This window comes from Mesoplodon mirus, assembly GCF_964341445.2.
Source record: "Mesoplodon mirus genome assembly, contig: HAP1_SCAFFOLD_810, whole genome shotgun sequence".
Lineage (NCBI taxonomy): Eukaryota > Metazoa > Chordata > Mammalia > Artiodactyla > Ziphiidae > Mesoplodon > Mesoplodon mirus.
In genome coordinates, this window is record NW_028295226.1 from 84438 (window position 1) to 100531 (window position 16094).

The 16094-nt window shown below is 37.4% G+C and overlaps 1 protein-coding gene across 1 annotated transcript in view; it reads right to left on the reverse strand.

The window, feature by feature from the left end:
* LOC309797633 (centrosomal protein of 78 kDa-like) overlaps positions 1–16094 on the reverse strand; it is a gene marked incomplete at both ends in the record, with an annotated part of 44076 nt that overhangs the window by 16055 nt on the left and 11927 nt on the right. Inside the window, one exon of the mRNA XM_082646097.1 lies at positions 41–355. Coding sequence (XP_082502223.1) covers positions 41–355 — 315 coding nt within the window. The remainder of the gene's footprint in view (positions 1–40; positions 356–16094) is intronic.

The following is a 16094-nucleotide window of genomic DNA, read 5'->3' on the forward strand; positions in this document are numbered from 1 at the left end:
GAAGAAGCTCTGGATACAGATCAGGGGCAGCGGGTGCTCAGGAGCGGCGCCCAGTGCACCCCGCGCAGGCGGTCGGCCTTAAGTCCAGCGGGGCGTCCCGCAGGGAAGCGCGCATGGAGGGCAGAGGCACCAAGTCCTGCAGCGCGCACAGGTCCTCAGAGCGCAGAAAGAAGTCGGCCGCGCTGTCCCGGCGCAGCTTCACCGAGTGATCATGGCCCGAGCACAGCCTCGGGGACGCTGGCTGCGGACACGATGGCCACACCCGCCTGGGGCCCCGGCCCCTCGGGCGCCCACCGCCCGGCGGCTGCGGCTGGACCGGCGTCGCAGCCGGAAGACATAGGGCCACTGGCCCCAGCTACGCCAACCCCCCCATGCCACGCTCCGGAGACCCCGCGCGGCCTGGTGCTGGCGCAGGCATCTATGCCCTCCACGCCGCGGGGCTGGGGTTTACGTCAGAGGGCGGGACCGTTGGGGCGGGGCTCGAGGACGTCAGCACGCTCGCCGTGCGTCCGCACGCAGCCCTGTCTCCCATGGTGACACGGCCTGAAGAGTAGGGGCTTGAGCTCTGAGACTAAGGCAGCGCGAAATGTACGAGGTGTGGGTACTTTGGGGTTTCCAAAAAGCGTTTACTGACTCATCCAAACAAAACTGAGACCTGGTTGTATCAACGCATTTTAAAAGTAAACTCCCGTAAGTGTCTGTGCTCCCCCCACCCAGGAGAGAGCGTGCACTCCGTGAGGGACACACGAAAGGCTGAGTGAACGTCTGCCTGTGGTCCTTTACCTGGTGCACAGGTGTGTGAATTTATGTGGAGAGCTCTTAATTTCTGTAGTTTCTGCTAACTTGACACGGTAGTTGGCAAATGGTGACGTGTTCCATGCATTCAGGACATGATCGTGGTTACTAATAATCACTTTGTTTGGTACTGACAACTCCACAGAGAATTTACTACTGAATATCCACTTTCCAGAAGAGAAACTGAGGCGTAGGAAGTGAAGTGACTGAGTAAGAGTAAGGACTCAGACAACTGGTGTTAGTAAATTAACCCTGCAAGGAGGCCGTTAGCCTGCGGTGGCTCTAGTGATGCGGCCGCCTACGTAAACCAACAAAAATCTAAGCCTGTCAACGCCTCAGGGTGGCGAACACTGCTGAGGACAACGAGTCACAAACCACTAACTAGGATTTAAAGTTATAGCAAGTCAGTCATTTCCTTGCTTTGCTTCTGCCCTTTTTAAAATAAACATCTCTGCAGCTCCTGTGGCTGGAGTGCTCCTCACCGCTTCCGCTTTGGTGGTGCCTGAATTGAATCTATTTTTGCTCACGTAAAGTCTTATTTTCAATATGCCTCAGTTTGTCTTTTAACATTGGTCGTAGAAGTTGGATTTGTGTCCAGTTTCTAGAACAGTGGTCGTCCTCTGGTCAGGCCTTAGGCGTTATGCATACAATGTTCCTCTTCTACCACCACCTTCTGGATGCCTCCACCCACTACCAGCTCCCGCGTATCAGATCCCCTAGATGTGGTCAGCAATGGCTTTCACATGCAGCATGCTCACATTATAATATCGCAGACACTCCTCCGTCCTCCAGCCAGCATGTGAAGTGAAACATTACCATTCCTGTTGAAGAGTGAGCCTGCTGTGACCACTTTCCCAAACACAGCCACTCCCCAGCTGACCCTGGGTAACCACTCTTCTGAACTTGGTCTCCATCACTGCATGGATGTCTTTCTATTTAGGCTACATTTTTAAGTATTCTTCAACCTCATATAGTATTCTACTATGTTTTCTCTTCTTACTTGCTTTTTTTAGTGTTATCTTTGCTAGGTTCATCCATGCTGACACGTAAAGATCTGTCTACTTCATGTACTTTCCTCACTATGTAGGATTCCCATGTAGGGAAGTACAATAATTTATATGTGTATTTTCCTGTTGATGGACATTTAAATTGTTTCCAATTTTCAATATGATTTCTGTTTTAAAATGTTTTTATATACTTTCTAAAGGTCACTTTACATTTACTGTTATTACAAAATATTGGCTATATTCCCTGTGTTGTACAATACATCTTTGAGCCTATCGTACACCCAGTAGTTTACATCTCTCACTTCCCCACCCCGTATTGCCCCCTCCTCCCCCTCCTCACTGGAAACCGTTAGTTTGTTCTCTATATCTGTGTCTCCCCTTCTTTTTGTTATATTCGGTAGATTGCTGTATTTTTTAGATTCCATATATAGGTGATATCCTACAGTGTTTGATTTTGTTTGACTTATTTCACTTACCACAATGTCCTCCAAGTCCATCTATGTTGCCGCAAATGGCAACATTTCTTTCTTTTTTAAGGCTGAGTAGTATGCCATTGGTTATATGTACCGCATCTTCTTTATCCATTCATCAGTTGATGACACTTAGGTTGCTTCCATATCTTGGTAATTGTAAATACTGATGCTCCGAACATTGGGGTGCACGTATCTTTTCAAATACATGTCTTTGAAAACACGTGTTTTTGTTCTTTTTGGATTTATACCCAGGAGTGGAGTTGCAAGGTCATATGGTAGTTCTATTTTTAGTTTTTGAGAACCCTCCATACTGTTGTCCACAGTGGCTGCACCAGTTTACATTCCTACCAACAGTGTACCAGGGTTCCGTTTTCTCTAAAAATTGTAAATTTTCTTCCTAGGGGTAATTGAGATGATAGTTGAATAATAACATAAGATCAGGCGAAGTCTAAAGAAATTTTAGAAAAGCTGGATAGAGTAGAAAAACTTCTGTTCACTGGCGTTTGAATGTTAGAGAGACACAAGACATGTGGGCCAAGTTGTGGAGAGAAGGGAAACACAGACGCAAGCTTGACACTTGGTGCAGCTTTTCTCCTTGGGGCATTTGCTGATTCAAATGTTACAGCCTAGGAGCTGAAAAGCCAAAGAGTTCAAAAGACTCTAACGACAGAAGCCAAACGGCAAGAACCGTTTTACATTGATAAACAGCATTTTAACTATGGAGAAGCAGAAAATGAAAAGAAAGAACTTTGCATTACATTTCATAAAAGTTTAGAGAGACCTTTGTGGTATATTAGTGAACTTATTTGTGGAAATTTAGCCATGTACATTGTGTTGGAGAGGCACCAAGAGTTCAAGAATTCTCACAATTTGAGTACACAGTTGCCTTAAATGTAGGCATGGTAGCATCCATTTACATAACAATGATTTGGAGGATGTTGTGTTAGTCAGCTCTTGCTGTGATAATGCTTTGGAACAAATCACACCAAAGTCAGTTACATAAACAAGAATTTATTTCTCTTGGACCTATGGGCTAGCTGCAGTGGCTCTCTTTTAGACCTCTAGATGGCTAGTTTTGCTCCATGTTTTGGGTCAGTTTGAGGTCTGTCACACACCTCTTCGTCTGGAACCCAACTGTGAGGCCGCAGCTCCCAGGCCCTGTCTTCTCTAAAAGTTCACTGAAACATAAGACGTGAGCCCAACCGCACAAGCCCATTTAAGGCCTCTTCTGCTCATTTAAGGCCAACATGTCTGCTCATACTTCAGTGTCCAAAACATGTCACAGATCTAAGCTGTATTTAGAATATGTGTATTTGTTTAAAGTTGGGTGCTCTCACAGAAGAATATTGCATTTTGGACAGTGTTAGCTTAGCATTTCCATTGGCATTTGCAAACGTGATTAAACGTCATGTGCACTTTTTCACCTTTGAGAACTTTTTGAAATTGTGGGACAATTTCTATGGGAAAAGAGGAAGGTACATTTTAGAACTCAACTCTAGTTATAGCAGTGTTGGGAGAAGAATTAATGAGATAAGGTCAATACAAATGAAAGATTTGGGATTCACATATTCATAATTAACATTAGTATTCTTCAGACCATTCCTGGAGAATTGTGATGCTTGCTTTACGTGATTTTATCCTAAATCATTATAATCTGACCAAGCCACTTCAGTAAAACATACATCATACAGTACATCGCATTTTAGTTTTTCCTACCACTGCACAACTTCTCAGGTTCCATTTATGCCAGATGTCCAGCAGTGACAGATCCATACACATGGCAAATATTATACATTAGTGGTTGCCAGGGGTTTGGAACAGAGGGAAATAGGGAATGACTCCTTAAAATCGGTGTAGGTTTCCTCTTGGGGTGATGAAAATGTTTTTCAGCTGGACAGCGGTGATAGTTGCACAACATTGTGACAGTACTAAATTCCACTGAATGGTACAGTGAATTGTAAAATGATCAAAATGGTGAATTTTGTGTTCTGTTCATTTTACTACAATAAAAAGGAGAAAGAATTAGGGAAAGACTTAGAGTTTGGGAAAGTAAGGTGAACTGGTCAAGAAAAAGACAGCTCTACTGTTCAGTTTTCTCTCAGCTCTCCCAGTGCATTAATCCTCAGCAAGAAGTAGCCTGAACTTGTAGATGATAGTCATTCAACACAGTCCAGGGAAAAGTAAATAAAATAAAAGCCAACTCTTCCTCTTTAGCACATCTATGAAAGGTTAACTTCCTGCTCAGCCACATGGACATTCATGAAGACGTTTCACTTCAGGTGTCCTCTACTTCAGTACTTTACTCACAGCTCATTCACACATGTAGGCAATAGCATTCCTTAATTCGATGGAATCTGCAGTGCTGGTTGTGATCAGTCTCATGAAAAGAAAAGGGAAAGAGGAAAAAGCCTCCACATTGACTTGGTGGTCTTGACAAAATGGATGCAGAAGACAGCTTGAGTGTCAAACTGGAAACTTATTTTCCTTTTCCTTTTCTTTTTATCTTTCCTATCAGGTCTTCTGCCCACTTCCCACCCCCTTCTTTCAAACAGGAGAGACACTAATTAGCTGCTTTTTTTTTGTTTGTGCTAAAACAACTATTGTTTTGGGTTTCTTGTTGTTCGGTGAACATTTTTGTTTTTACTGCCAAATGAGCTTCGGTGGTTGGTGTAGGGGGTCTCTTGGGAACTTAACTTTTTCCAGTTTAAGTGGGAAAGCTTTTTTGTTTGAATGGGCTTTTACTGGGTGCTTCAAGGTTTGCTCTTGGCTCTTTGATGGGGGACTGGATAGCACTGTGTTTCCTTTGAGGTTCTGATAAATAAAGGATCCTATGTCCTCCTGGGCACTTTTTGTTGATTTTGCTGTGTGTTCTCTCTAATAGCCAGATGCAGATTCCAGGAAAATGACATATAAATGAATATAAGTAATCTAATATTTTTAAAATTTGCTTTGGCCATACTCCTGGTCTTATTCTACTTGTAGCAGATGGCTTTAAAGAGCATTAGCTATGTATATATTAAATACAACATAAATATACCAATATTAAATATTATATTGATATATAAATTTAATATACTAATATTTATATTAATGTATAACAATTATGTATTATATTAATATATATTTTTGCCTAGCGTATATTATATACAAAATATAGGGGTAATGAAATGTATTTATATGGTTAATATGTTCATAATATTAATAGGATATATCCTGTAAAATTGATTATAAAACAATTATATCATAATATATAAATTATAAATATATATATTTATATATATTATAAATATATAATTATTATTATCTGATATAATACACTATAGTCAATATATTCTATATAACACAATACGTAATGTATTAGTATAAGACAATTATATTATGTAATATAAATATAATACATCTATAAAACTATATATATTTTAATTATACATTACACATACAAGTATGTATAGCTATTTATAATTTTATTTACATAGGAATCTGTTCATCCTAACAATTGATGTAAAAATATGCAATATTTTCAATCAAATGGGCCTTAACCTCACTACCTACACATAACTACTTTTATAATCGTGAGCCCTGTCTAACTCATGCTTCCATATCTCTCAACCTGCTTTTCTACACATGCACATAGACGACACACATTTATACACGATATATATGTATACTACCAGTTTTCAGTTCAATGTATATAACTATATAATTTATATAATTATATTCCTGTGTATGTATACAAATATAAATCAAAGGTATGTGTATAGGTATGTATTTCATACGTTTATATAACTATATCATACAAATAATGTATGTGTATATAAATACATGACTATATACATACATACACAGAAATATACTTATTTAAACAAAAGGGACCTAAATAAACATAGTTCTCTAAGAATAAAACTAGTTATGTCTCACTGTTTCAATAAGAGTTTATAGTTTTCAACTGTATGTGCTTCTATAATTGTTATGAACAATTCCCATTTGTTGAATGTTAAGTTGTTTTAATTTTTTGCCATTATTAATGAAGCTCTAAAGAATACGGTGGGCAAGATTACTTGAAAAAGTCTCCTGAAGGAAAACGGTTAGGTATGCTAGGTTAAATGTACACAACTTATTTTTAAGTGCGTGGTTGATTTTTGAAGTATGCAGTAGAAATTTCCAGGACCCATGAAAGAAGGGTGGTACATGTGTGAGAGTTATAGCTATATTAGGAGTGGATTGAAGATCTTGATAGCTTAGAACAGAAGCTGGAAATCCTGTTTTTATGGAGCCAAGTGGCAAATATTTTAGGCTTTGTAGACCAAAGAGCAAAATTGAGGATATTATTTAGGTACTTAGGTAACCATTTAAAATGTTACCAGTTAAAATGTGAAAATTATTCATAGCTCACAGGCCATAGAAATAGGCATCTGTCTGGATTTGTAATACAGGCCATAGTTTAATGACACACCTGACATAGAGACTTGTTTATAAATGGCCATAACCACGTGAGAGGCTGGAGGTAAGACTCCATCCCTACTAGATGGGAAGTTAGAACTAAACCTATCTATCCCTAGTTTCACCTTCAATGAAAGGGTGTGCCAGGAGAAAAAAATATCTGCTGGCAAAGGGAGACTAAGACCAAATTCTCTTGGCCTCTGCTCTGGGTAGGAAACAGGTAGGAAATCTTGAGAATTCTGAACCCCAGATCTGTGTTCCCAGTGTTTGGGTTGCAAATTTATGTGCGGTCTTGCAAACAGAAGCTAAGAAATTAACTTAAAATGCTCCCAAATCGGTGGTATTCCAAACACAAAACTAAACCCTTTCTGGAGAGGTAGACCTTCAACACAGGCCTATAGCATTCCCACAGAGAAAGTTTAGCTAAACATGAGCTCATGATCTAAATTTACACAATAATGAAGAAATCAGCTAGAAGTGGAGAGAATCAGCAAAAAACAATCAATACCAGAATTATATTCCCAAGGCCATCCATCAGATGTTGGAATAATCAGGTGCAAGGCAGAAAATATACATAAAACTAGAACTGAAACAAGGAACAAGGATGTTTTAAAAGACTGGGTAGGATCTTTAAAACATTTTTCAAGTACATGTCATTGATAAAGCTAAAAACTCGAAGGTTGTGTAATACAGCAGATTAATCATGGAGAAGTGTGAATTTATGCTGTTTTTAAAAATATGGCAGGTCAGATTTTCTGCCTAATTATATAAGTAGATTTAGCTTTAAAAAATACACATTATTTTAAAGACTTATTGGCTGTAAAATAAGTTAAGGTTATTTCAAAGGGCTTCTCTCCAAAGAAAAGTGAGAAGTAGCAAAACACAGAAAGTCGAGGGGAAAAAATGTCAATATACACATTGTGGTAGGGTGAACTAAGCCTTAGGCTAGCAACAGTGTGGACGAGCTGACCCTTAGATACTTACAACTAATCTGGAATCTTCAAAAAGTTCAACTATTTATAACTAAAAAGATTTCTTAAAATTAATAACCAAGTGTTTTAATTGACATCAGAAGAGTAAAACAATAAACCCTGAGAACATAGAAAAATAGATAATAAATATATGAGCAGAACTTAATAAAACAGAAAAAAGTATAAAATTGAGGTGATTTAGTATGTCAAAAGAATATTCTTTGAAAAGATTTAAAAAACACACTTTGATTAAGCAAAACAAATACATAAGTAAATAATATACAGAAAGAATCAGGACAATGTTAGAGCAGAGAATATATGAAATGCCCGTAAATTTGAACATTTCTGTAAAGTGGACAATTTCCTAGCTCCTAAAGTTTACCAAAACTGACACAAGAGGAAATTTATAGCTGGAGTTCTTTCACCAGTAAAGGAATTATGTCAATAGTTTACAATCTTTCACCAAGAAAATACCAGACCCAGACAGATCATTTGGGAGGTGAATTCTATGGAACTTCTATTAAACAGATAACATCAATATGAACAAAGAAAAACTTCTAGAGATAGCGAAGGAAGAATTCTCCTTTATTCATCTTATGAAGTCTATAAAATCCTAATACTGAAAATAGATTAGGACTGTAAGGAAAAAGAAATTTACAGGTCAAATTTACTTGTAAATATAAAAGCAAAAATGTTAAACTATGATATTAGCTACCCAAGTTCACTAGAGTAAGAAAAAGCATGAGCAAGTTAGGTAATCCAATGAATGAAAAGGTAGTTTAATGTCAAGGATATATATCAATAGATTGAAAACACCACATTTTATTTCTTTCATCTGTCTCTTTAAAAAATGATAAGTACTTATATTGATCTCTCTTGTACTAGGCACTGTGCTAAGTCACTTACATATTTACTCCTTTAAACCTTCTATCATCCCTGCGGGAAAGTTCTATTTTGCTTCCATTTCTTAGCTAAGACTCTAACCCCCAGGAAAGTGAAGCAACATTTGTAAGTTTTTGTGGATGGTCAGTGATGGGACCAGTACAGGAACATCCAAAGTCTGTGCTTGGAAACAGTGCCCCATGTTGACACTCACATTACAGATGAAAGGAAAGGAACCATGCACTTACCATATAGATTAAGTCTCACATTACAGGTTAAAGGAAAGGAACCATGCACTTACATTATAGATTAATACCCCCATAACAGGTTAAAGGAAAAAGAAACATGTGCTTCCTCAAAAGTTGTAAAGAAAGCATATCCATTTCTTAATATATTTCCCAATTTCTTTTGCTTGTTTTCTGACCTTTGTAGTGCATTTTGCCATGAGGCAAATTTTATTTCTTATATAATTAAATGTATCCTTTTTTCTTTGTATCTGAGAAAGGTATTCCTCATGAATACTTTATTTCATGTCTTCCAGGTTTCTGATACTTTTACAGTTTCATTATTTTTTAACTTTTAACTACTTGCTGTATCTAGAATTTAGTAATGATAGCCATATTTTCCCACTTTTGTTGAATAATTTTTGCTACTGATCCAAAATGTGAATTTTATTTTAAACTCAATTCCTTTATGCTCTTGCATCTAATTTTAAGATGCTTCCTATTCCACTGGTTGTTTGCCTATCTAAAACAAAATGCTACCTTAGTTATAATGTAATTATAATATAATAAATGTAATTAGTAAACATAATACGATATATAATAAATAGCATATATAAAATAACAAAATATAATTTACCATATAACAAGGTCCAAGGAGAGCAATACTATACAATCACTTGAAATATCCCGCAAAAGATAGTTTATAAAATTCAATATTCATTTGTAATTTAAAAGAAAGAGTAAAATAGGGATTGATGAATGCTTCCAAAATAAGAAGAAATTATATGTCTACAAGAGAAAGAGGTAAATGATAAACTTTAGTAACACTGGCAATAAATGCAGGACAAGATGAGGATGCCTGATATAATGTTAAAGAAAAAGTATTATGTAACATTGTTTTTGCAGCACTGATGAGTTCAGTGAAAAGAGAATCTCATAGAAAAGAGTATCTCGTTCTTCTTAATGTCTGTACACTTGTCCATTGCATGAACATAACAGCTTATTTAGCCAATATGTTACTGATCTGCATCTGGATTTCTAGGTTTTCATGGAATTTTTTATTATGCACAATTGTTTCAAACACTAGGACTTCCTCTTATGTTCATATCTTTTGAAAGAAACAATATCTCCACAGATGATTTATCTGTGCTGGCTGCTAGCTGACTTTGGGTACTTCTCAGTTCTTCCCTTTACCTTCCTTGTCAATATGAAAACGGAAGGCAAGAAGGTCTCCTGTTTAGAGACTGTCAAGATAGATCTTGGTGATAAAGTCTTGGTGGTAAAGGCTAAAAGTATCAACCCAGAACAAACGTTTTTCCAGCTGTAACTATGTGTGATTCCCTTGGCTTGATTCCGTAGAGGATGTCAGACAAGACTGTAGAATCTGCCGTCAAAGTGCTTCCAGTAGGATGAGCTAAGTCAAGTATGGTGGCATATGTAATTCAAGACAAAATATAATGTCTCCTTTTCTCTCCTAGCAAAACTTGGTAGAGTGAATGTAGAAGTCACTGTATGCTTTGAATTAAAGGAACACAATAAATCTTGTTTTGGAAGGTAAGTATTCTGGTCTCTTTGTGGAGATGAATTGGAAATTGTCTAGAAGAAGGAAAATGAGGTTAACCAAAGTTAAACTCATAAATAATTGGGCATTAATTAAATATCTGTGGTCTATGTTTGTCTTTGATCATAATTTCTCCCAATTTATGGACCTCTTTGATACTTGATGAGTCCTTGTCAAAGATGCACTTAACAATGGTTATCACTTGTGTATTGGGTTTTGCCTGGGCCCTGAAGAAACTATCCTAAATTACCAGCTATGATTGTCACTTGATTTCCTCACAGAGAACAATCAGAACTCCTTGTCTTAAGTGGCTTGGAATGTGAAACTAGTTAGTCTCTTAGATATTGTTAGAGGACCCTACAGAGCCCATTGGTGAAAGTTTGGAAAACATGGGGCTTCTTAAAATTGATTCTTGTAGTGCTATAGGAAAGATCACTGAACCAAAAGGATAACGGTGTTTCTGGTTCTGTTGTTAGCGTTCTCCATGGAAACATTGCTGAAGCTTCTGGACTCAATTTCCTTCCCCATGTGTGAATGTCACTGAAAATATCCAACTCCATTCTATCCCCATATAACTTCAGGAACTAAGCAAAATGAAGACTCAAAATTCATTTCAAATAATGAAATGAATATATAACATAGAATGGAACTGGGAAAATACCTGGTTTAAATTCTGGAAAGTACCAACTATACAATTCTGGATAAGTTGCTTACTCTTGCTTAGTCTAATTTAATGCCCATCTCTCAGGATGTTATGATTAATTTAATATCTTTGTATAACACACAGTGTTATGTAATTTCTTCTTGTTTTTCTTGAGTAAATACATATCCTTAAGCAACTCACTGTAAACAATAGTTACTTACTTGCTTAAATTACTCTTATCTTCTATTATCACCTGAACTGTGTCCTGCTCAAGTTAATATGTGGAAGTCTTAACCCCCAATACCTCGTAATCTGACTGTATTTGGAGATAAGGCCCTTAAATAGGTAACTGAGGTCAAATGAGGTCAAATGGGTGGGCTCTAATTCAATATGACTGGTGTCCTTATAAAAAGAACATATTAGGACACAGACATGCACAGAGAGAAGACCATGTGAAGACCAAAGGAAAACATGGCATCTACAAACCAAGAAGAGATACCTCAGAAGAAATCAATCCTGTTGACACCTTATCTCAGATTTCTAGCCTCTACCCCCGTGAGTGAGTAAATTTCTGTTGTTTAACCTCCTCAGTCTCTGGGACTTTGTCATGGCAGCTCTAGGAAACTAATACAACTTTTTATGGCCTCCTTGTCTCAAGTTGAAAGTTCAATATTTGGCATCATAGCTAAGAAACAAAAATATCATCTACATTCCTTGTTGTAGTCTTTCTTCCCCATTCTCATCGCTAGTAATTTCCATATTTGGGTCTGTTTTCTGTATCTTGTAAACAGAGCGTTACACTCATTTCTTGTCTTACTGCTAATATACAATAAATGTGCAGATATCGAATAGATTTTGGAGAAGTGCAACATATAGTTGATACATGTGTGATATGTGTGTATTCATATAATTTATACTTTTTCTCTATTTTCTTCCTTTGGTGTGAGCTAAGATTCTCTGCTTTTGTGACTAGCGCTCCTGAATACTAATCCCTGAATTTAATTCACCAAAAATTGTCAAAAATAATAATCATATGGGGAAAGAGAGAGTGATAGAGGGAGAAGAACAAATAATCAGGCAAAGGCAGTACTGTGAATTATTAGGGTCTTATTAATAAGATTATGTTAGTCTAGAGGAAATGACCGTAAATACCATCAGTGAGCCCAGTTGGTCTTTACTGAGTGCTAGATACATCCCTGAGTTCTGTTCTTAGTCTCCAACTGTATGATGACTACTGTCTGGAAGTATTATCTGAACAACTAAAGTCACTTAATGGAAAAGGAATATGTCTTTAGAGAAGCAACAGTAATTTTTCTATCTGATTAAAAAGCAATGTTGACTGTCTGGAAACCTCAGTCATATTTGTAAGCAGAAAAGCATTGGCTATTCAAAGTGGATGATGTAAAGAGATGAGCAGAAACTTTGGCGATAGGTATACCTGGATTTAATTCTCACTTCTACCACTTGGCAGCTGGATAGCCTTAGGCAAGTTTCATACCTCCCTGAAATTCACTTAATTCAGTCTGTAAAATGGCATAATAACTTATTATAGCATCCTTTTAGGAATTTTAAATCAGTTATTGAAATAAAAGTACACACTATATAGACAAGTATGGATTCCTCAATAGGTGTTTGACCTTTCATTTCTCCAGTATCCCACCCCCATCAAATAAAGAAAAATACTTTTTAAAATTTACGAATATTTCATTATTCCAAAGTTAAAGCCCTAAAAATAAAAATAATCAAATGGCCTATGATCATACCATTAGAAGAACAAAAAAATAGGTGTTCATGAGAGTTCCAAATTAGAATACAAGTTTTCATTAGGCACCTGTTTATGTATGCTATTCGACTCTTTAAAATAAATAATTAAAGGGGGCCTCCCTGGTGGCGCAGTGGTTGAGAGTCCGCCTGCCGATGCAGGGGATACGGGTTCGTGCCCCGGTCTGGGAGGATCCCATATGCCGCGGAGCGGCTGGGCCCGTGAGCCATGGCCGCTGGGCCTGCGCATCCGGAGCCTGTGCTCCGCAACGGGAGAGGCCACAACAGTGAGAGGCCCGCATACCGCAAAAAAAAAAAAAAAAATAAAAATAAATAAATAAATAAATAATTAAATTTGAAAGACTTATTTCCTCACTTTTAAGACTTTATTAGTTTACAAATTACATATCGACCTATGCTAAATATTATACCGACCCATGCTAATGAATTCAGTACAGAAAACAAAAAACACTGCACTCAAGCAAACTACATATATATGTGTGTGTATATATATAACTTAAATGCATTTATATCCTAGCATGTCCCATAAAGCATTGTGGTAACTCACCGGAATACATACAATCAAATATAATGGCAAAAGCACTTAATATAAACAGGGCCAAGGAAACATAGACAGAAGATGAAGAAAAGATGAGGGAAATGTGAACAGGAGGAAGTGTAGTTAATCGAGTTGTATGTTTTGACCTTAAGAGTCTCTGTGTGAGGACTTCCCTGGTGGCACAGTGGTTGGGAATCTGCCTGCCAGTGCAGGGGACATGGGTTCGAGCCCTGGTCCGGGAAGATCCCACATGCCGCGGAGCAAATAAGCCCGTGTGCCACAACTACTGAGCCTGTGCTCTTGGGCCCATGAGCCACAACTACTGAAGCCCCAGCGCCTAGAGCCCGTGCTCCACAACAAGAGAAGCCACAGCAATGAGGAGCCCGCACACCACAATGAAGAGTAGCCCCCGCTCGCCCCAACTAGAGACAGCCTGTGTGCAGCAACAAAGACACAACATGGCCAAAAATAAATAATAAATAAATTTATTTTAAAAAAAGATTCTCCGTGGATAAAACAACATGTAAATAATTGGTTACAAAGCCACATTATTTGATGGTGCCAGACTGCACATTAACAGTCTGACACAAAGGGACAGCACAGGAAAACTATTCAAAGATAGAGATTTTTAACTATTTGCAGTTTGAAACCTTTTAGAGCACGTATAATGAGCTCGACACACATTTCAACACTCAACATGTTAATCACATGTTCAAAGTATGTCTCAAAGTCATTGGAAATAGCTGTTGTCTCTGTCCCTGATATCCAAAACTGATCTGTGATGTGTAAAACTCAGGAGGTATTGATATCCACTTTTTGACATCTGAACAGGAAACAAAGTTGTTTCGCAGTGATAATAAAGAATGAAGTAAATGCAAAAGGATACAAAAGACAAAGTACTGAGGGAATGTATTAACCGAACGAGTCAAACTAAATTCTGCTGAACTGGGGCCTACGATTGTACACACTCCATGGAAATACCCCAGCCTAAATACTGGCATAGGAGGAAGGGTACTGCGAAGCCCATCACAGTATAATCCTTTAAAATGTCCCTTTCAAGGTTGGCTCCACTCAACACTGAGTATAGGAAATCTTCCCATCAGGCAGAAACACTGGCTGCCCAATGATTGACCAAGAAATTAACACACTAATGAATAAATGATGCTAATTTATTTCTATCCCTGACAATGGGAAACAGCACACACTCTGTGTCAATAGTATGTCCTCCTTCCCACTTTTCTAAGTGGGAAATTATGTTTTTCCCTTCATTGCTTTATATCATCTGTGGCAGGCATGATGGGAAATGGCTATCAATGGTTCTGTTATTGATTTCTACCTTCATTTCACTGTGGCTAAAGAAGATACTTTGTATGATTTCAATTTCTTAAAAATGTATTGGTACTTGTATTGTGGCCTAACATATGGTCTTTCCCGGAGAGTGTTCCATGTGTACTTGAGAAAAATGTGTATCCTGCTGTTGTTGAGTGGAGTGATCTATATACGGCTGTTAGGTTTAGTTGGTTAAATGTGTTATTCAGTCCCTCTACCTCTCTACTGATCTTCTGTCTAGATGTGTTTTCCACTATTGAAAGCAAGGTATTGATCTCCAACTATTATTTTAGAACTATCTATTTCTTCCTTCAATTCTGTCAATGTTTGCTTCACATATTTGGGGGTTGTTTGGTACATATATGTTTATAGGTGTTCTATCTTCTTGATAGATTGAACTTGTTATCAACATATAGTGGCCTCCTTTTCCTCTTGTGATAGTTTTTGATTTAAAGTTTATTTTGTGATAGTAACATAGCCATCCCAGATCTATCTTCCTTCCTTCCTTCCTTCCTTCCTTTCTTTTTCTGTCTCTCTTTCCTTCTTTTTTGTTACTATTTGCATGGGATATTTTATTCTATGCTTTAACTTTCAAGCAACTTGTGTCTTTTGAAATCAAGTGAGTTTTTTGCGGACAGCATATACTTGGATTATGGTTGTTTTTAAAGTCCATTCTGCCAATGTTTATCTTTTCATTGGAGAGCTTAATCCACTTACTTTTTCAAAAATTACTGATGAGGAAGAACTTGATTCTCTCTATTTCCTGCTTGTTTTCTGTATGTCTTATGCATTTTTTGCCCCTCATTTACTCCATTACTGACTTCTGTGCTTAGCTGATTTTCTTGTGGTGAACTCTTGATTCCCTTTTCATTTCTTTTTGCATATGGTCTATTGATATTTTCTTTGTGGTTATCAAGAAGATGACATTTACCATTCTAAAGTTAAAACAATATAATTTCAATTGAAACCAACTTCAGTAGCACACAGAAACTCTGTTCCTCTACAGTTCCGTTCCTCCTCTTTATATTATTATTGTCACAAATTACACCTTTTTACTTTGTGAGCCCAATAACATGGATTTATGATTATTTTATACATTTGTTTTTTCAATCATGTAAGAAATAAAAAGTAGAGCTACAAGCCAATAACACAGTACTGGCTTTAGTATTTGCCCATGTATTTATCTTTACTGGAGATTTCTATTTCTTTCTACAGCTTCAAGATGCTGTCTAGTGTCCTTTCATTTCAACCTGAAGGTTCAATTTAGCATTTCTTATAGGGCAGTGGTAGGAAGTTGTAAAATAAATGCCCTCAGCCTTTGTTCATCTGGGAATGCGTTAATTTCTCCCTACGTTTTGAAACCAGTTTGGCCAAATATAGAATTCTTGGTGGACAATTTTTTTTCTTTCAGCACTTTAAATATGTCTGGCCTCTTGCTTCCGTGGTTTC